Source organism: Melopsittacus undulatus, chromosome 7, assembly GCF_012275295.1.
Source record: "Melopsittacus undulatus isolate bMelUnd1 chromosome 7, bMelUnd1.mat.Z, whole genome shotgun sequence".
NCBI classification, from domain to species: Eukaryota; Metazoa; Chordata; class Aves; order Psittaciformes; family Psittaculidae; genus Melopsittacus; species Melopsittacus undulatus.
Genome location: NC_047533.1, coordinates 53,546,009 through 53,566,873, shown reverse-complemented (window position 1 = coordinate 53,566,873; position 20,865 = coordinate 53,546,009). Strand labels below are relative to the sequence as shown.

Below are 20,865 nucleotides of genomic sequence, written 5' to 3'. Positions count from 1 at the left end.
GAACTGAGTGGTCTGTGGGAAACGGTGCATTTCCCACTTTTTTTCCACGTGTTTTCACAGAATATGCAGACATTCAGATGAATTTAGACGCTTGGATACACAAAGAGCTGCCTAGTGGATTTTGCAGCACTTTCAGCAGAGTAGGTGTGTAACTACCACTAATGCAACTGATGGTTCAGTGCAGGTGGAGAGAAATCCTTGAGCTTGAGTGTTCATCAGACCACAGTGTTAAAGACAGTGCAAAGGGCACCTTGCTGTGGAAATGTGTTGCCTCTGTTATTTTAAGTGCAAAAGTATTCTGTACACTCCTGTCTCCTGGAGAACCAGAAAATCAGGAGGATGCAACAGAACTGATTGACTTGGGAAATACAGTACCCTTCTCATGACTGAGGAAAGCCACCTAATGTTACTTCGTTACTTTTCTGTGACAAAGTACTTTCATGTCAGTCTAGTCTGCTTTTCTGCCTCCTTGTGATGTAACTAGGAAAATAATTTGTTTGAGTGGTGAATCATGCTTTGTATACAGTAAACTGTTACAAATCACAAGCATAAACATACAATTAACATCAGGCAGTTGATTAATTCCACTGCTGTAAGTTGAACTACCCAAGACTTAGTTATAAATATTTCCATTTGTCTAATTAAATTTAATTTTTTTTGGAGTGGCATGTAAAGTACAGGGAAAACACTAAATTACATCTGCTCCTTTATATCTTCCAGCAAACACTCCAGCAAAGAGGTAAGGAAGGAAATCTTCCTTTGCCATAATTGCATAGGCGTGTTCGGTTTCAATATGGAGCTCAGGGAGAGCTCTGCATCTATCCATGTTCTAAGAAATTTTTGGCAGTTATCAAATAAGCTGAGTAAGTTCATAATGCTTTAGGCAATCATCAAGTTATTTATGTAATATATGCTTCTGTGGGTATCACTGGAAAGTAGGACTATGGTCTTTCATACTTGGCTGGTAAATGTGGCCATCTTGATTTATGTCTGTATCCTTGCATAAAGAAGATAGCTGTTAAAGATTCTAGCATATCTGAATAGAATGGTACGAGTTGAGAAAAAGGAAAGAATCATACAGTTAAATGGATGAGGGTTGATGAAAATCACTTGCGTACTGTGGCCTTCTTATGTGGCCCTGGAATAGCCAAGCCATTTAATCTCAACTACCTTGGGTCCATCTATTTAAAGAAAAACAAACCCAATCAACCAAAACTCTTAGAAAATCTTTTTTTGCCCTTGTTTGGTCTTGCTTATGTAGACTGTCTAGCAGCTAAAGAACTGATCATGTAGAACTATAAGAAAGCATAGCACTTAGATGCTGCCTCTGGGCATGGTTATAATGCAAATAATGCCAATAAGAGAAATTCAGACATGGGCTGACTCTGTTTGCACTCTGGGGCATCTAAATGTGAAAAATGCTTGCTAACGAAGCATGCAGTACCCTGGAGAATCCAACTCATGCAGAATAAAAGTTGTCAAGAAGGTGGTGCAATATTACCATGGTTCCTGTTTCTTTGGCTTTCCTAACAAGTATCAGATATACACGGAAGTTTTCATTACAATAAAGTTGCGTGAAGTAAAAAGTAGTATCAGGTTGCTGCATCTGGCTTAGCTTTAGAAGTGGGAATATAGTAAGGGTATAAATGAAAGGGCCACCCACTATAAAGTGTGGGTGACCAGTGTAAGGAAAAAAAAACCCTTAATGGATATTTATTCCAAAGGCTGTTACAAAGAAACTTCTCTCAGTCTGATGTAGTGCCAAGCATAGAGGATTAAACTTTTTAATGACTTTTTGTTGATCAACATCCAAGACATCGAGGAACAAAGAAGAGATTCCGTAACTCCACATAAAGAATATTATTTTCAGACAAGAAGAGAGTGCTTGAAAACATAAGTTCAGTAGATGCAATAAAACGTAGCAGGGAAGAGGATAAATACTAGTCTCAGCTGCAGAACAGCTTATTTTGAGGGTGGAGAACAGATTTATAGTTAATTCAGTGTTAAATGCCAGAATCTTAGGTAATTGCGTGCTGCCAACAACTAGAGTAAGAGAATGTCCATTTTTGGCTTGATTCAGAAATTGCATAGGATTATTCCTGTTTCTTTGGACTTTTTTTTTTCTTTTTCTTTTTTTTCCAAGGGATACTTTTATTGGGAATGGACTGTTCCCTGTAGATAGTGGACCTGAGTCTGGATTTTTTCCCCTTTTTTTTTTCTCTCATTTCTATGGCATTAGATTTTTTTTCTATGAATTAGATCTTTTTTGAAATCCTATTGTTCTGTCTTGTCTGTGTTATGGTCCCTAGTGCTGAAGGAACTCTTGCTTGAAAGTGGAAAGGGCCCCATAAGATACAGAAGAGGGTGTAGTCAGAGCACAGCGTCTGGAATGAAACATGGTCCCTCAGTGACTGTTGCAGACTGAAACTAAGAGCAGTCCCTACTAACTTGGGCTGCAGACACAAACACATTCTGAAGCCACCCTGTTCTTGCCTCCTGGACTGCATGTGCTGAGCTCTCTCTTCTGAGAATTGGGGCCTGGGTTTGTTTGAATTAATAGTGAAGTCATTACACTATGTAAATATGTTAGTGTTCATCTGGTTTTACTCACAAGTTATTCTTGCCTTGCTGCGTTGTTCCTGTTTTCTTGTTTGTGCAAAATTAAGCAGGAGCATTTTAAAAGGAAAGTGAAAAAAGGATAACCAGTGTTGAAGCCTTGATTGCTACGTTATTTACCACAGACTGAAGCTGGTAGATTTCTCCACAAATCTAACTTAATTGTATAATAAGAGTGTAATTATTTTTTTTTAATGATGCTGTTAGGAGTCCTTTCCTCTTCTGCCATCTTTGGCCTCCGCTGTGTAAAGTGTGATAATTTGCCTCAATAGCCTAGTATTATAATTTTTCCTTACACTCTTACCAAGGAGCCTGCTGAAGAGCAGTATGAGTCTAACCACTTTACAGAGGTTGCCTGTGCCCTCAGGGGCCTGTGACCAAGCACTTTCCCATGACAGCTTCTCTTTTGCAGGTAGTCCCACTGCATGAGTGCTGCTGGCTCCTCATACAAGCATAACTGTCTGTAGAATGAGCCAGGAAGAGGAGCCACACTCTCGTATTGTAATTCTTCCTGTTAGAAAGGGGAAAGCCCCAAGCTGCATTATTGACTTGTCCTGTTTCTCAGTCTCACGCTGAACAACGAGCTGAAGAAATATCACACATACACTCCTTTTTTATTTATTTATTCTTTAATAATTTCCTCCTCCTAGCCCCATTTCTCCCTGTCCTTAAAATACATGAACTTCTGTAAACTGTGGTGTGTGGGAGTGGGAGCTGGTGCAGGTGCCCTGGCGTTTGTTTGCTCTGATGTTAAAGCTGGGCTGGCTGATTTTTGATGTCTGATTTCAATTCTCTATAGTTGCTTCAGCGTTTAAAAGACTTGGTCCCTCACTTCCCCTTGCAATGGAGCAGTCACAGCCATCATATTGCAGAAGTAGAGTGGGAAAACGGGGAAAGAGCTTTGAATATCAGATGACAGTGGTGGTTTCTGATGTATAGAGAAAGAACTGGGGATTGCAAGAGGTGTATGAGCCAGGTGTTCTCACATAAATGACCGCCAGGGAGATAAACAATAATGCTGACATTCAGTAACAATGTTAGATTGCAGTCGGCAGTCTGCTGAGGTGGAGACTGTGATTCATCCTTCTCAGACATATGGCATCTGGCTGTCCCTCCAGCTGACATGAACTCATGTTTACAGGGCTGTCCTTTTAAATATGAGGGCCAGAGAAACTGCACTTTGAAAACTGGTGTCTTAAATACTTTGTATTCTGCAAGAAATACCTAAGAATCATTTCCAAGATGAGGACTGCAGATGCTGTGCAAATGTTTATAACCTGGAAGCATTCTCTCTCCAGGCACTGTAGCAGACAAAGGGAATTTTTGCACTGACTTCAATAAGACAAGGTTTTCCCCCTTGGTTTTTCTAGATTTTGTGAATGTTTAAAAGCAAAGGAAGTTTGCTTCCTTAGTAGCTACACTGCAGAAGGGAAAGCTGTCATCTCTTTTTTTTTTTTTTGCTGTGAATACACACCTCCAGAGATGGCTTCCAATAAAAGCTCCACCTTGAAAGTGCATCATGATGTGGAGATGTTCAGACCCAGGTGTTAAACTAACATACTGGCAGTTCCTAGCAGTGTTATTCTACTCCCAACCACAATATCTGAGAATCTACTGATGGTTTGATGCTTGGTGTTTTGTGAGCCATAGGATCTGCTAGCTGTTTCCATCTGGATAGTATTCTTAGATTAATAAACCCACCACACTTCTAGAGTTAATAGATCCAGAGGGAAAACCGGTTTTGGCAACCCACTGTTCATCCATCGCAGTAAGCATGTTGATCAAAAAGCCAGAAGAACCTCACTCTGGAACAGACGATAAATAGCTAATTAGAGACAAAACTAAAAAGCAAAACCATCAGAAAAGGGGTGGGGAAAAGGCAGAGATAAAAGTCTGCTGAAAAGGCTGGACACAGAACAAAGTACATGTAAATAAACCTTTATTCTTTGAGCAGTCATTGGTGATGCATTCGAAAATGATGTAGAACGAAGACCTAGAGGCTTCCTGTCATATTGGTTTAGTTGTTGACTTTAAAGATTACTTAACTTTGTTTTGATAATCTCTGCTTTAATGCTGCTGCTAGTAGCTCACTAGACAATATGAATCATACACATTGAGACAAATTTCATAGTTTGGGGTCAAACCAACTGTTCCCCAAACTTTTGAACCTTCTTTAGTCATGTCTTCTGTAAGGTACCATTTCTATGGAGCAGGAAGTCTCCTTCATAAGCAAGCAGCATAGGAGGCTCATGGTCTCTCCAGATGTTGAGAAGGAAGCACTGCTATGTAATTCTGTGGTCATGATAAAGGCAGGGAGGAAAACTTCAGCACCCATGTATGCACACTGTGTGTGGGGTAGGAAACATAGTATGCTTTCCTTGAAATGGCAGGATTCAGCAGAGTGACACCAAGATGGACCTAAGGTTAATAATTTGCCTTAAAGGTGTGATAGAACAGGAAGACTGGTAGATATGCTGTCTTGGAGACTACAGTGTATATGCTGTGTCCTGGTGGTAGTTTTATGTTATTCTCTGGTATAAACAACATATGGCTGTGCATATTTTGGGCATAGTATGCTGTCCTTGAAGTCATTTGGAAATATAACTCATTTCAGGTTTTTACCTAGATGAAGAATAGAAGGCGAATCAAGTTGAATTAATTCGTAAAGCGGATTTTTTAAGTGCCTTTAACCTTTGAATTTATACTCCCATAACGCACCTAAATTCACTAAATTAAGGCAGATTTAGTTCAGATAATAGTGTCTATCCAAGAACTTAACTGATCATTTGCAGTCTTTCAGATTATCTTCTCTATGCCTTCCTGAATGCCAAGGTCAGCTTTAAACAGACACTACCCCCCCCCGGTAGGATAAAAAATATAGGTAGCTCTGTAAGAAAAGGGATTGAGTTCTATGCTGTTGAATAAGAGATTCTGCTCCAGACCTAAAATGCTCATTGAAATCTACCACGTGTCAGGAGATCACATAGGGTCACAGTGTGAGTGAGATTTCATATGGGAAAAGTCTTTGGAAGTTTTCTGTCTGCTCTGAAGAGGCACCATGCTGGCTAGCACAACAAGGCAACACAGTTCCTGTGTTTAAGGTGTCTGTCTCTGCCAGGTGCAGTTACATGCTCCCCATAAGCGCAGCTCCCTCTCAACTGCCTACCACTTGCAGAACAGGAAGTTCTTCTCCATGGCATTTTTGCTAGGACAAGGAAAGGCAGAATCAGGACCCACATGAGTCCTGTCACCTTCTTGGTTCAGAGAGACCTCAGTGAAGCTTGTTTTTGGGTTGTTAAGATCTGGGTTTTCTTTGGCTGTAGCAAATCATGAGAGCTGAACTACTGCATGTGTTAGAAATGCTCTTCCCCTGGTGGTCTAGCAGTGGATTGAGTATTACTTTGAAATACAGATATTTATTGTCTTAATAATGCAGGCTTCTGGGGCCATTACCCACACAGTTGAAAGAATAATCTTTAGAGGCTGCAGTATTTGTATCTGTGATGTAGCACTCTGTGAATCAGACCTCCTAAACAGAACTGTTTGAAGTTGAATAGTTAAAGAGAAGTTATTACTAGAAGAAAGTAAATGTGCTTAATCTAGAGGCAGAAGATGGTGCTTTTCTCTCTGGGTCTGGCAGAGCAGTGGGTCAGAGATGTATTATTTTAAGGAGGAGGTTCAGTGAGAAAAATTGAATTGTTAAATTTGTTATGGCAACTGAAGGGAGTAAATCTGTTTCATTGCAACTACTGTGAGTTTTGCTTTCAGGAATGGTCTGTGCCACAGCAGTCACTGAGAATTGAGAGTTTCTGGTGAGATCAGTCTGAGACAGGATCCATGTCTGGAGCTGTCTGAGAGCACAGCATGATTTCCTCCCTGGGATAAATTAACTATGGCTTTCTGCTTGTGCACAGTGAGATCCCTTGCTATCATCTATACTTGTGTTGAGCTAAGAATAGAAAAAAGCAACATCAGCAGTGCTGTGGGAAAACTGCATTACTCCAGATGGCTGCTGATAAACTCTTTCCTCATTTGGGATTAAAAACAAAATAGTAGTAAAGGACAGTCATTTCCCATCCACAACTCAATGTACATGCAGAAAGCTAGGCTGGAGTTTGTCAGTTAGATATGGATTTGTGTGAACACACTTTAGAAGCTATTAGAAAGTAGTTTGATTACCCCACAGAATGAAAAACAACACACAATTTGTTGAGAGTTTGGTTTGCATGTTCGTTTGTTAAAAACCTTTCATTTCCCCTCTGGGTTTTGCTTTATCGCATTTATTGTGATTCTGAATGAAGAGCTGTTATTTCCATTGTTACAAAGATTTGTATCCTGTGAGATGGCATTAGGTCTTCTCCTTGACTTCCATAGAGAGGATTTTTATTTTATTTCCAAAGAGGCAAGTGGGACAAATACCACATGCAATATAGTCATCTAGCTCTACAGGCCACATGTTGCATGCAATTGTCCCACCAATGTTGATCTGATAAAAGCCAAAACAGATTTGAGATACCAGCACAGAATCAGGCCCAACTGAGGAGCCAAACAATGACTTGCGTTTGTTGTAATTAGTCTCGACAGCAGGCTATTTGGTTAAAGCATATGTTTCCATTTCCTATTTTATTGGCATGCTTTTACTTTGGATTAACTAATTCTTCAGAGAGAGAGAAAAGCAAAAGCAGACCTGGCACCCCTGTGGCTATTTCATATGTTTGCTCTATGGGGATCAAGTCCTTGCTCAGAAAGACAGTTCTGTCCTGTCCAAAGCAGGACAGGAAGGAGAGGTTCTCACCATGAGTGAGACAGTTGGTTGCTTCACTATGCCTGATGGCTGTGGAATATTAAGCAACATGCAAAGTCCCTACACTAAAGGGCAAACAAGCTCTATTGTTGATCTCTTATGTGGACAGTGGAAACTGTTCTCTTGCCTGTAGTTCAGGCCAGCTTTGAACATCTAGTTAGCACCTGGCTATGGAGAGGTAAGCTTCCATCTCCTTTACAGTCATTATGTTAAAATTTATAAAAGAATAATTAATTTAAACAGAGAGAATAACTATTTTCCTTAAGTAACAAGTGAGTAATAAATACAGTTGCAGTACCAATTCATTTGTAGTAAGGCGTCTCACAGATGTGGTGTGAATGTAAAAGATCATGTAGGTGTGATATAAAAGAGAAGTCTTTTGATGGTGGAAAAAGACATTTTTTCTGGATGTGATAGCATAACCTAGTGGCACAGGTATTTGCATAAGTTATTAATAACTAGGGATTCTGTATGTGCAAGACTGTGAGCAGTAATGTAAATTTTATTTCTAACACCCTGGTAGCTAGGAAGCAAGACCATTCCTGAGTTAATGTATGTGTTTTGAGCCACTTGTTTCACCTTTGCAATAGCTACTGCCTCTTTGCCAGGTGAGAGACAGTGATAAAGGATTGCTTTATGGCTGTACAACTGGCTGTGACTTTTATCCTGTTCTTCAGCTCAGCCCCCAGTACCATCAAGGGGTGATTGTATGAGACATAAGCTAGCTGGGTGTCCAGTACACTAACTGCAGCGATATTGTCATTTATGTGGTACACACAGCCTTCGTTCTCTTTTGGAGTACAGCTCACAAAACACAGTGAAAGGGTAATGAATGACCTCCACGCTGTTCTTCTGTGAGTAGCCACAATCTGCTGCCAGAACCAACTCCACACTTGGACTTTATGATGTGTTTAAAAAACAAAAAGTAAATTACTTCTGGGGGCTCACTACTGATATCTGTCCACCAAATCACTTGTTTAGGCACAGCTCTTCTCAACATTGAAGGTGGGTCTGAAGCCAACAGTGTCTAGGACTGCTTGTGCTGGATAAGTGATGACAGCCTAGGTAAAAATGCCAGTGTACTCTTCCTGCCTTTCTCTGATATAGTTAGCTAGTACAGCATGGAGTAGCTTCAGCATAAAGACAAATGATGCATCATAATGTGAGTGAATAAGAGCCTGGTGACTGAGACACTATCTGGGAATATTGTCTTCAAATATTTGCTGGAGGCCATGCTGAAATTCAAGCCATTATCTCCCAAAGCTCAATAAAGTGTGTCTGCCGTCAGTCTACTCACTCACTCTTCAGCACATTATAGTGTCTGTCTTACTGTCCCCCTACAGTGCTTCTCCATTACGTTTTATAGCACCAGACAGAGAGACTCAGACTGACTGACTCCATAGTGCAACGGTCCCACCACTTAGTATTGCTTCAGCTTGCAGTGAAACTCTGTGGTTCAGGATGAGCATATAAAATATGCAGTGTAGCAAATGACTCCAGAAAAAAATGTAAAAAAAAACTCACTGAACTGAGAAAAGGTGCTAAATTAGATTTCCTGTGCCAAAAGGAGAAGGCAAAGGTAGAATAAACCTCACTCATGCACACTCCTGAAATCAAGGGAATGGTGCTAGCCACTTAGTCACAAAAGTAAGATAGTCCCTTCCTCAGCCTCACTATGAAGTTAATGCAAAAGGAGGAGCCTTACTAACCTAGATGGGCTTCTTTAGCTGTAAAAATCCCTAACTTTTCTTCTTCATATGCATTGTTTTTCTCTAGTTTTTCTGTCAGTCATCCACTTTGGCAGAAAACATTTTGAACAGAAATTCTGGAAGCACAGGAATGTAGATGCAATATTCTCTCTCTCAAAAAGAAAAGTTTAACACTTAGGTGTTGCTATGACGTGGCTGGCAAAGTTTGGTGGACTGATGCAGGAGACATCTTGGCACAGGATAAGCAGCACCCATTTAAATATCTAGTCTGAGCCCTTCAACTCTAGAAAAACCCCAGTAGATCTTTGCTGCACGTTTTTGGACACACATTCAACAGTATATTTTATACAAGGATACAGAAATTATTGGAATGACTGAGGAAAGAACATCTCAGCAAACAATGCTCTTAATCAGACAACACATTCTGAAAATATGACTCATTATCACAGGCGAATCTAATTTATGTCATGCTATGGGTGACTTGATCGCCTGTAATCTGGGCAAAGAAAAATTAAATAAGATTGTTTAAATGCAGCTTCAGGGAGTCCTACATATTTTATCTCTGTTTCATCTGGTTTCCCATGATATCAAAGCTGTGTTTAGTGGGTAGGGATTTACAATCAGAAAATAATATGTATAGCTAAAGAATGTGAAGGGATGATGTGCCTTGTAGAATTGGTTATCATTGTTGAGAAAGTGGAGCTGGTTTACAGCTTGCTTTTTCCTGCTCCATCTGGGACTGATCTGTGTCTTTGCATTGTATATAGGAAATGTTCTCTGCAATTCTCTAAATGTAAGACACTGTTTCAGGCATTTGGGGTGCAGGAGATTTTGAAAACCTTGACTCACACATAGACAATTGCTTGCATGTATGGTTTTACAAGTAAGTTTTCTCTACCCTGTATTTAAAAAAATAAAGACTTATTTATGCCTAGATTGTCTCAGCTACTGCCAACAATGAGACAGTTATGAACACATTTACAAACCCTGTTAGGCAAGGCTAGGTAAACACAATATTATTTTTATTTTTGTGTTTTAATACTGAATGCAGTGCAGTGACAGAAATTACTTTGCTGGGAGCAGAAGTTATTCCAATAAATGTGTAGTGACTAGGAGACAGACACAAGGCTATGTAGTCATTTTTGTTTCAAGCTCCCTGTGATTGATAGCTAGGCTATCAAATGGATGGTGGTTTTGGAATAAATATCAAGGCAATTGTTGGTATCAAGCATTTGCAAGAGGGCTTTTCATATAGCTGGCTGGCAGCTGGTCTTTTGGGGTTTTGAATAGGCTTGCCAGTTGTTATCTGAGCAACATGTAACACAAAATTATTTTTGATGTACTGCTGTGATTTGCCTCAGGTAGGTCAATGTTTTGGCTTACTTTTTAATTTCAAAAGTGTAACCTTTCTTTAGGATGGGACTTTATAGAGTGGCACTAAAGACAGAGTTACAGCACTTTCCTTGGTAATTTTTAACATCAAAATAGACTTTTGTTACCTTTCCCATTCTGAGACAGAGCTGAGAGTTTGCAATTAGATGCATATTGTAAAATATCTTTTCTGTGGCACTCAGCTTAGTAGCCAAAAGTAAATCAGCCTCTAGATATGGTATGTGAGAGCATTCATTAGCACCATTCAGGATCAGGTAACTAGTTTTTTGGGGTTTTTTTGGTTATTCTTTTTTTAAAGCTATTTGAGGGACCAGAAGAAAACTGCAAGTAGGCTTCTTGCTGACAAGATGCAGGTGTATACCACATGCCCATATTGGAAAAAAGATGCTGTTATGAAAGTCTTGATGACAGACAAGGGTCTAAAATGCCTTCATCTCCAGGTTTTAGCTAGTCCATCTGTTTTTATTTACATTTCCCCCAGCTAGCAGTGTTAGTGTTTTCCAAACTCAGTTATAACCATGCACAGGTCTGCATAAAATTGCTTTTCTGTATTGGAAGATCCTTAGTTTAGTAAGTTCTTCTCCAAGATAGGGAAGCCTTACTTTCAAAGTAACTATATTATAAACTGTAAGTCTGTGTTAATGATTTCTTTCTGGAAAAATGAGGTAAAGGAGTGACACGATTGAAGGGAGAGCACTTTTGTTCTGCCTTGCTAGAATTGGTAGAGTCCATTTATACCTTAAGAGTACCAAACAGGTGAGTGCTTACATTTGGCTCTTATTGCTGCTCCTAGCTAAAAGATCTGGTCTGCTTTGATGCTCATCCTCCTGAGGATGAACTCAAGAGGAAATGTTTATTCTTAAAGGAGAAAGACATGCACACACATCAGGTTACTCCAGACAGCTGCACTCTGAACTTATTCTTCAAATATATATATTCAGAGGGCAGAAGTAGTGGGCAGCAGCACTTGGGAAAAATACCCAGCCAGCAGTTTTGGTACTGTAAAGTAAATTTTGACAAAGAAAACTAATGAAATCACATGGGAAATGGCACGATTCCACCTCTCACTAATGGAATAGAGAAACTTGCTCGGGGTTTTTTTACCACTTCTTTCTTCTGTGAATCTCAAAAGAACAGCAGAAAGTAAGACAGAGAAACAAGAACAGCAGAAAGATAAACAAGAAGTTCTCTATCTAAAAGAACAATTTTCAGAGCAAATTCTCAATGGCCTCCAACTTTGTCTTTTCTGAGAACAATATAATCAAGCCTTTATTCAAAACCTTATTAGAAACCTAATCAGCCTACATTGAAAATTACTCCATTGAGCATTTTGTTTGTGGTGAATAATTAATTGCAAGAGTCATTTTGAAAACAGGAAAAGCAATACTTTATTTAAAATGACAGAGAAAATTAGTTGAGGAAGTGTAAACATGATTTTCCAGAAAGTGGCCAAATTTATTCTCATCTTTTTATCTAAACAAATTCCTCAAGTATAATTTTGAGGAATGAAAGAAATCTATGATTAATTTAACAGGCAGTAAAATTAGATGCAGACAGAGAGCCTAGTTATAGCTGTGTGGGAGTCAGTGGAAACTATCCTGGAATGTGGCAGTGTGTTGTTTTGTCTCCATAAAGCATCATGTCTTTTCCTTTGTAGGAATAAACATTTCTTTCTTTATGGGACAATACAGTGTTTTCACACCCTTCTTTTAAGAGTCATGTAAAGTAATGCTGGTTTTGATGAATATAAGAGAATTGTGTGTATGCCTTTACTTATAGAGTATTTTATGTGCAAGACAGTTTATTATATATTTCATGCTGCATACCATAGGGTGTTGTTTAGCAGGTGACAAGTTTAATGAGCATACTAAGCCCATAAATGAGGTAAAGATTATCTAAGTGAAATGGTGACCAGTAATGTTTGTTTGGTTCCAAGGAGTCCAGCTGGTGTAGGTCAGTGGGGACTTGTGTAATTACAAAGGACCTTGTACCAATGTGGTGTAGGTGCTCACAATGAGAACAGAGAACCTGTTATCCATCAGTGTGCTAGACAACTATCAGAGGAAAATACCTTCTCAGAGTTTAAATTGTTACATACTGGAGGGGTGTTTCAGGGTTTTTACTCACTGAGAGGAGTTTTCTGACTCTGCTTATACTACTCTTTGGAGTTCTAAGCTCTTGTCTATGAATCAGAGGCTTGAACCCACAAAAATATGTTGCCAACATATATTTGAGACAAGAAAAGATGAAACTATGAGGTTTCTATCTTCCTGATCTTTAATCAGATACATCTTCACTAGCAACATGAGCTTAAAGATTGCTATTTGGCTGCAGTGAAGCATCGCTACCTGCATCTCCTGGCCCCAGTGAATGGTATCCCGACCATTGGTTCCTTTGTTTGGGGTTTTGGTGGTGTTTTTTGGTTGTTTTGTTTTTGAATAGATTGCATACACGCCTTGTATGAAGGAGTGCTTAATTGTAAACCTTTATTTTACCCACCAGGCCTATCCTTGTACTAATGATAAGGAATGCGAAGTTGGGCGATACTGTCACAGTCCTCATCAAGCAACTTCTGCATGCATGATGTGCCGGAGGAAGAAGAAGCGTTGCCACAGAGATGGCATGTGCTGCCCTGGGAACCGCTGCAACAATGGTACAACAAGCATTTCTTTGTTTTCCTCCATAAAATCAGCATTTTGGTAGCATCTATTTCTCTGAGTGTTCCCAGCAACAGTATTTTTTCCTGGGTGACAGAGCTTCTGTTTTCTAAACCTAGAAAACTTAATTTTCTGTTTTGTTCTATTCCATTTAGTTTACTAATATTTGTATATTTAAGGCTTGTGTACTACCAGACCTTTTCGTCTTCTGGGATGGGGAAACTCAAAAATGCTGCTGCTGACTGAAATCACAGCACTACATTCAATATGGTTTGATTCACTAGAAGACTGTGCAGAACCCATATTTTTAAGGAAGCAAAAGAGACTACTCATTGATCTCCTCTCCCTGGGAGTGGTTACCACCATGCTGTTTACATTCTCATCCCTTCTCTGGAGACTGAAGAGAGAATAATTCTCCCAGTGTTCAGACCATAAAGCCAGAGTGACAGTGAGACTGTCTGACAGTGAGTGAAGCAGAGCCATGGTGAAGTTAGGTTCTGGGGGTCAGCGACAGAGGTATCATTATATCCGAGTTGTCACTAGGGCCAGTCCCAAGCCCCAGCCCTTTCATGGGCCTGGTCCTGATCACAGTCTATGTATATGTGTCTGTTGCTTTTCCTGTTGCTTAAATCCTTGACTGACTGTTTCATTGCAGGTATTTGCATACCAGTAACTGAAAGCATCCTCACCCCTCACATTCCTGCTCTAGAAGGGCCACGCAATAAGAAGAATGGTCATTATGCTAGCAAGGATTTGGGATGGCAAAACCTAGGAAGGCCACGCTCCAAGCTGTCACACATAAAAGGTAAGATCACATTTGCTCTAAAGTATGTTTAGTTTGTTCCTTTGTGTTATGAATCATGTTTCTGTTAAGATACAGAAATGCAAAACAGAAATAGGCCATGATTTCACAGGGAGAGGATGTCTATCATGAGAATTCACAGTATGACTGAGTAATGTCATCAGCCAACAATCAGCCGACAGTTCCAGTGTTTGAAATAGCATCTGCTTTCTTTTTCATTGACACAAAGTCAGAGGTGGCCAAAACATGATTTTTTTTCAATTGTGCAAAATTGCACATATCCTCCTTTTTTAGCAGTCATATAATTAAGCACTTGTAATTCTGCTTACAATCCTGTAGATGAATTTCTCCTTATTAAGCCTCATGGCATGTCCCATTAATTACCCCATTGAATCTTCCTAATTTATATCTTCTCTTGTGTTTACATCCTTCAAATAGCCACAGATGGAAATATAATCTCTCCTATTTTTGAGCTTCATTTGCATCAGTCTGCCCTGAATCTGTGCTTTCATGTATTCCCATGAGGTAAAATAGTTTGGTTTTTCTTTTTAGGACATGAAGGCGATCCCTGTCTACGGTCATCAGACTGTATTGAGGGACACTGCTGTGCTCGACATTTCTGGACCAAAATTTGCAAGCCTGTGTTGCATCAGGGGGAGGTGTGCACCAAACAGCGCAAGAAAGGGGCCCATGGACTGGAGATTTTCCAACGATGTGACTGTGCCAAGGGGCTGTCTTGCAAAGTATGGAAAGATGCGACCTCCTCTTCTAAATCAAGACTTCATGTGTGCCAGAAAATCTGAATGAGGATTGTGAGGGTAGTATGAAGTGACTGTGGCTTTAGGTATTTAATGAATTATGGCATGGTGGGAAATAAGGACTGCAAATGAAAGCAGAATGGCTAAAGTAACAGTATAGGAGCAGAAGTCACACCAAATGCATTTCTATTTGAGCTGCTGGTAAACACAAGTGCAGCTGGAGTTCTCCTACTGTGCAGCTTTTCTGTAAATAACTCCTACACTTTGTGGGAAAGGCTAGTATGCAAACAAGTACAGTGGAAATTAATGCCACTTAACTTGCCATGTTGTCCTGTGCTGTTTCAGGGGGTTAGTGTTAGGGCTACAACAGTGGGTTTCCAGTGTGGTAATAACTGCTAAATAAATTGTATACATTGTACTCCTATAGAAAGCAGTGCATGCCAGGAAGACTTATCTGTCAACAAATTATTGGCCACATCGCAAGTGTGAGAAATGGAAATAAAGTTACTGTGAATGTCTGCATGCCCTTGTCATTCAGGGCTGATACTTCAGCAAAGAAAGCACTCCTGCAGGACAAGAGTGCTCTATGTTTTGCAGGCCCTTGTGAAAGAGGTGAAAACTTGCCATCTCACCATTTCAAGAGAGTAATAGTTTTTAAGAGGAGGCATTTAAACAGGGTTTTGTTTCCTATACATAGATAAATTAAAATGCTTTATGTAGATCCATATCATAGTATGGCACTTAATCGCTTGTATTTGTCTCAGTTTACTGCTAGTATACATTGGGTTGAACAGATGAAGCAAATATGTGCATGCTGAATCCAGAATAATATAAAGGCAGTTGCTCATTAGTCCTAAATATACTTTCCTTGCCTAAGCCTTACTTGCATTATAGATTTTTTTCCAAAAGAAATAGGAGTGTTGAAGTGCCTAAAATGAAGAGCTATGAAGTTGTTTCACTGTTGCTGTTAGATGATGTAAACAGTTGTTGAGGTGTTTAGAGCATACTGCTATGAACTCAAATTTGTACATTTTATTAGTAGCAAGAGGCTACTGATGGCACTCTGCAGTATAGCTGATTTGTTTTTTAGCAGCAGCAAAGGACTTGGCTCTTGTAAGCACGTCCTCTGCTGCAGAAAAGGTTGTAAGAAGATGGTACGACCTCAAATGACTTATTAAACATCATGCAATGTCACAGCATACCAGCCTCCAGCATGTATTCAGCCTGAACTTGATGTCCTCTATCTGGACTGTTCTGCCAGGAATGATGGAAGTACATGGACTGTGGAAACAGCTGATAACTCTACATTGTTTGTGTGCTGTTTAAAAAATAGCAGTCTCTGTCCCTTGACCTGTCTCCCAGGTCTTTTCAAACTTCTTTCATTTTACTTATTTGCAAGTATTCCTTTGTATAGACATTGGTAAAGAGACTGATATTTCTTTAAAGAAGTCTGCTTCTATAACTGACCTACTGCTAAATTGTAATTACCCGTTTATAATTACCCATTTTCATGTTTTGTAATACAATGACCTTTATTTCTGTTTGATCAATCAGCTCTGAACAATGCGGGTAGACCAATATGTAGTTTAACTTTGAAGACCATGTTACCCATACCTGACACCTTTTTCCACCAGTGGTTGTTTTAAAGCTGTAGCTTAGCTGCACCACCTGACTCTGACTTCTCATCTACATTGCCTTTCTCTTTCATTAGAGTCTAAGCAAGAAGAGATTTTCACATCCTTCTTTCCCTAGTAGAGTTAGTTTTTATTGACCTAGAGTGATTGCTCTAGGTCAATAAAACTATACTTTTTAATAGGCTTAGTCAGAGTTTTATCTTGAAATCCTACCACTGGAACTCTGCTTATTTCAGAGTTTTTCCAGTGTAGCTTAAATGGGAATAAAGCTCAGAAATAGCATCATTTCAGATATTTAAAAAGTACAGGAACCAGTTTTGCAAGTGTTTGTTATTTACAGTGACACAGCATGTACTTGGCAGAGGATCTCTACTGCTCTCATTGTGACTACATATACAAGAAAATAATACCTAGTGTGTGATCAGGGAGGGTTGCTGAAATGGGCTATCAGCAGGTTTTAGCTCTTATCATTGGTCTACCCAGTTTCTCCTCTTGCAAAACATGGATAATTTATTTACAGGAAATGTTTTATGAGATGTATTTTCTTATAGAGATATTTCTTACACAAAGCTTTGTAGCAGAATATATTTGCAGCCTGATGACTTTAATGTAGAAAAATGTATAATAAGATATAAGATTAAATATATTAAATGTCCACTCCCATTCATCTCCAAGTATTTTACCCATATTCTATTCCTTACCTGCTGCTTCAGAAGAGTAGTTCTTTCTGTAAAGAGACGCAAATCTATTGGAATATTGGAACACACACACCCCACACACACCTCCTCTCCCTCCCCATATTTTAGCTGTAGAAGAAAAATCATCTGATTGTACTTGTGCCTCAAAGCCCTATGTAGGCTGAGTTTTGCTAAAACACATGAAGACCATCTTAAAATCCCCATGTGTAATTCCTACAACTGGTTTAAGTAAGTGGCAACTATCTATATGTTTCTCTTGGAACAGTTTATGCTTAAACATTCAAGAATAAGTTCTGAAAATAATGTTCTTAATGTTCAATCGACCAGGTTAAATACGAAAGATGCTCAGACACATTCCCTGAATATTAATACATACCAGAGGCCCATTGTGGGTGAAACTGGTATTTAAACTACACAGTATTTTGCAATAGGTTACATCAGACAAATGCACTGCTGCAAGATCTATACCTAGCAATTCTGCAATGGTAACAGCATTCAGCTCTAATAGTATGAAACAAACCATAAGACACAATTGAAAATATTGTTACTAAAACCAGCCAAGTTCTGCTCCCAGGAAACCCCCTGCAGAGCTCAATAAACATTGCAAAATAGTGGCTGTGGTTATTGAGCAATGGCCTCAACAGCCTTGTTGCTTGTTTATGGTAACCCTTTGCTCAAACAGATATACATCTGGAGGATGGAATGGTCTTCATGTCGCACTAGCACTTGTACAAATTAGAAAGGTTTTCCTACTGTTACTTGCAGTATTTGGTGAGTAGGTCATTGAAAATTCTAACACTCTTAACAACAACATAATCAAGTTGTGAGCATCTTCAGAGACCAATGACTTCAACAGATCTTATGACTGCCAAAGCCTTCAGAGATTTAATCTGTGAACAAAAACAATAGGCACAGGCCATTCGCTGCACACCACAAATAAGTACTGAGCAGCATAGTTGAACTGAATAGCATGCAAGCAGTTTCGCAAGACTGAAGCCTGATTGTTTAGAAGCCATTCAGTTAATATTTGGGGGAAATAATATACATCAATGTGAGAATAAAAGAACAGCTAAATTTGGGTATAATTGTTCTCATTCTCTGTGTCACTCATCAAGTGAATTAAGAGTGACTGACTCTGGCTCAGTAACATTTCAGAAATCTGCTGTCATAACACAAGTACTGAAAATATTATTGCTGAACAATTCAAATACTCTTCCTATTAGCCTAGAATAGCCACAACAATGCAACATCTCTTTGGCAATCCTTATTAACTTGCCTAAAAATAATGGATTTCTTCACTATAACAGCATATATTTGATTTACAGTATAAATGTAGAAGTGTCTATTACTGTACTATTTGCTTTGTCTTATGTTGTTTGTGACCTATAAGTATTTATGATTTTAAACATTTTTTAATGAAAGCAATTAGAACAGACTTATGCACTTACCTGTATGACAGCACTTTCAACAGCATGCCTCCAGCACCTGACACCTAAAACACCATTCAACAGAATTCAAACCATCTTCTGTGTATTCTGATTTTTCCGCTCATCGTCTCAATGTTGCCTCAGAAAAAAAAAACAACAAAAAAAAACCCTCTCCAAACACCATGAACTGTTTTGGGCTTTCGCTTCAGAGCCCTGCATCATCACTCCCAGTAAGAAAAGGTTAATGATTGATATCAAAGAAAATCTGTATTTTTCATCTTTTCCAGTTTTTTTTACTTCTAGGAAAGCCATTAAAAAGAGATATCCTGAAGGTCAAAGCCAGCAGAAACTCATGTAACAGATACTCTAAGACAAGGTTTTTAGAAGTTTTCAGAGATATCCTCAACCTTTCAAAAAAATTGTTAAGAGAGTTCTGTGAAAAGAAGCTTAAAATTGTGGGAAGAGGGGGAAATCTACTTCAAAATTTAATTAGATGCTACTGTAAAAACCATGAATGCTCATCTTATCCCTCCCAATAATGGAAGAAGGGCCAATGTGCTCTGTCTGTTCCTGAGGTGCATCCCCACAGCAGCAACCCAAAGAGGCAAGGCCTGATCAAGTGATTCTAGTCCCTCAAAAGCTGAAGTAGTGAGTCTTTATTCCCCTGGCAGTAGCATGTCTGTCACCTTGGTCCGCTGTGCATACAGCTCCCAGTAATTCCTGAGGCTTTGAGTTTGCCACCAACCCGAAGACACAATTTTCAGACAACATTGCTGTAGCTCACAGCCTGCCTATGCCTAGTGATCTCAGTGGAAGACTGTGGAGAAGGAAGGAAGAGACAAAAGCAGGAGACGGCTGCTTCACTGCAGAACTCCAGCTGGTCCCAGAGCTATTGTTTTGACCACCACTGATGGGACTGACCCTGATGGATATACAGCATTGGATGGAGTTCATTGCAAACTTGTTTATTCTGGCAGCTGCCTGTTTTTTTTGGAATTGCTTATTGTTATAGCTTGAGTGTCAATTACTTATTTACAAATGTCTGGTACCAATAAAGTCTTTGTTTTTACAGTACCGGCTTGCAGCTTGATTTAGAAGTGGTTTGCTGCGTGCCAGCTTCCTGAAGCAGAGGAAATAATCTTTTAAAGGAAATTAACACTTTGAGAAATTTAAAAAGCATAGGCCTCTTTATTTCTTCGTTATTTTTTTTTTTTCAGGAAAAAGATATTTAGATAAAGAAGAGGAAAAATAAAAAAGTCAACACGAAAAGATTTCCTGACACAAATCTTAGTCTTTGAGTCCTTGGTAAAATTCATACTGTAATTCTTTACTGCTGTTATCAAAGTTGGCCAAAGAAAGAGTAGTCAACAAATCAGAAATGCATACTTGTGTGGCTGCTATGTTCTATATATTCCTGTTTTCTATCCCTTAGAGTATATTTTTTATTTCTGAGAGCATATTATTCATCAATATTCACACAATAAGCTTACAATTTTTTTTAAATCTACAATGAATAAAAAATGTCAATAATTTAGTACAGTTGTAAGGATAGAAATCATGGATATTATTTGTTTCCTTAATGGCAGCAATTTTGAATGGAACCATCAGGTTATATACATATGAAGCAATGAATGACATGTTTCTGGAAGAAATTTGCCAGGAATTTTTTGCATCCATTACATTAATGAATCGAATGACCACAAAAAGCTTCAGCAAAATTCACCTGAAAATTAGTTGGGCAATGTCTTTGTCTCACTATCTAAGCAGTGATGGATATTGTAACAATGCTTCTTTAGAAAAATGAATGCTAAAAGAAAATCCTCATGTATATGCTCTCAAAGAACAGTTAGCTTCTGTTTCAAATCACATTTAACTCTTCTATTGTGTTAAAATCTGAAAAGGGTGATAACTGCCTTTCCCCACACAGCTCACTTTTAACTGGAAATATTGTGTTAAGTTTGGTGAACTACTGGACTAAGTTAGTTATTAAAACATTTTAATTGCTTGAAAGCTCTTTTTCTCAGTGCTTTCTTCTAACCTGTCTGGAGATATAATGTTTATGGGAGGAACAGTCTGCAAATCATACATGAGCTCCATTGGAAATTCATGAGGATGACTCTAAATAACTGTGAAGCGAGAAGCCTTCTCTCTGCTACCACAGCATCCAGTGAGACCTCAGAATGTATCAAAACCAATGAATTTATCAGATTAACGTTTCTTTGCACCTCTAGATTTTTACTTCTGGTATCATCAGATGTTGAAACACCAAAATACAATTCTCATAGATGTCCAGGTTGACAACAAATAGAATCTTTCTTACAATAGTAATTCCCATTGCAGAACCTGTTTTCATGAGATTTGCAGAAGC

At 38.9% G+C, this 20,865-nt stretch overlaps 1 protein-coding gene across 1 annotated transcript in view; it reads left to right on the top strand.

Moving 5' to 3' along the window:
* Positions 1 to 19,571, top strand: part of DKK2 (dickkopf WNT signaling pathway inhibitor 2) — a 46,225-nt gene extending 26,654 nt beyond the window's left edge. The window contains exons 2-4 of the mRNA XM_031048511.2: positions 13,024 to 13,174; positions 13,834 to 13,983; positions 14,533 to 19,571. Coding sequence (XP_030904371.1) covers positions 13,024 to 13,174; positions 13,834 to 13,983; positions 14,533 to 14,783 — 552 coding nt within the window. The 3' untranslated portion in view covers positions 14,784 to 19,571. The remainder of the gene's footprint in view (positions 1 to 13,023; positions 13,175 to 13,833; positions 13,984 to 14,532) is intronic.
* Positions 19,572 to 20,865: the final 1,294 nt, after the last annotated feature.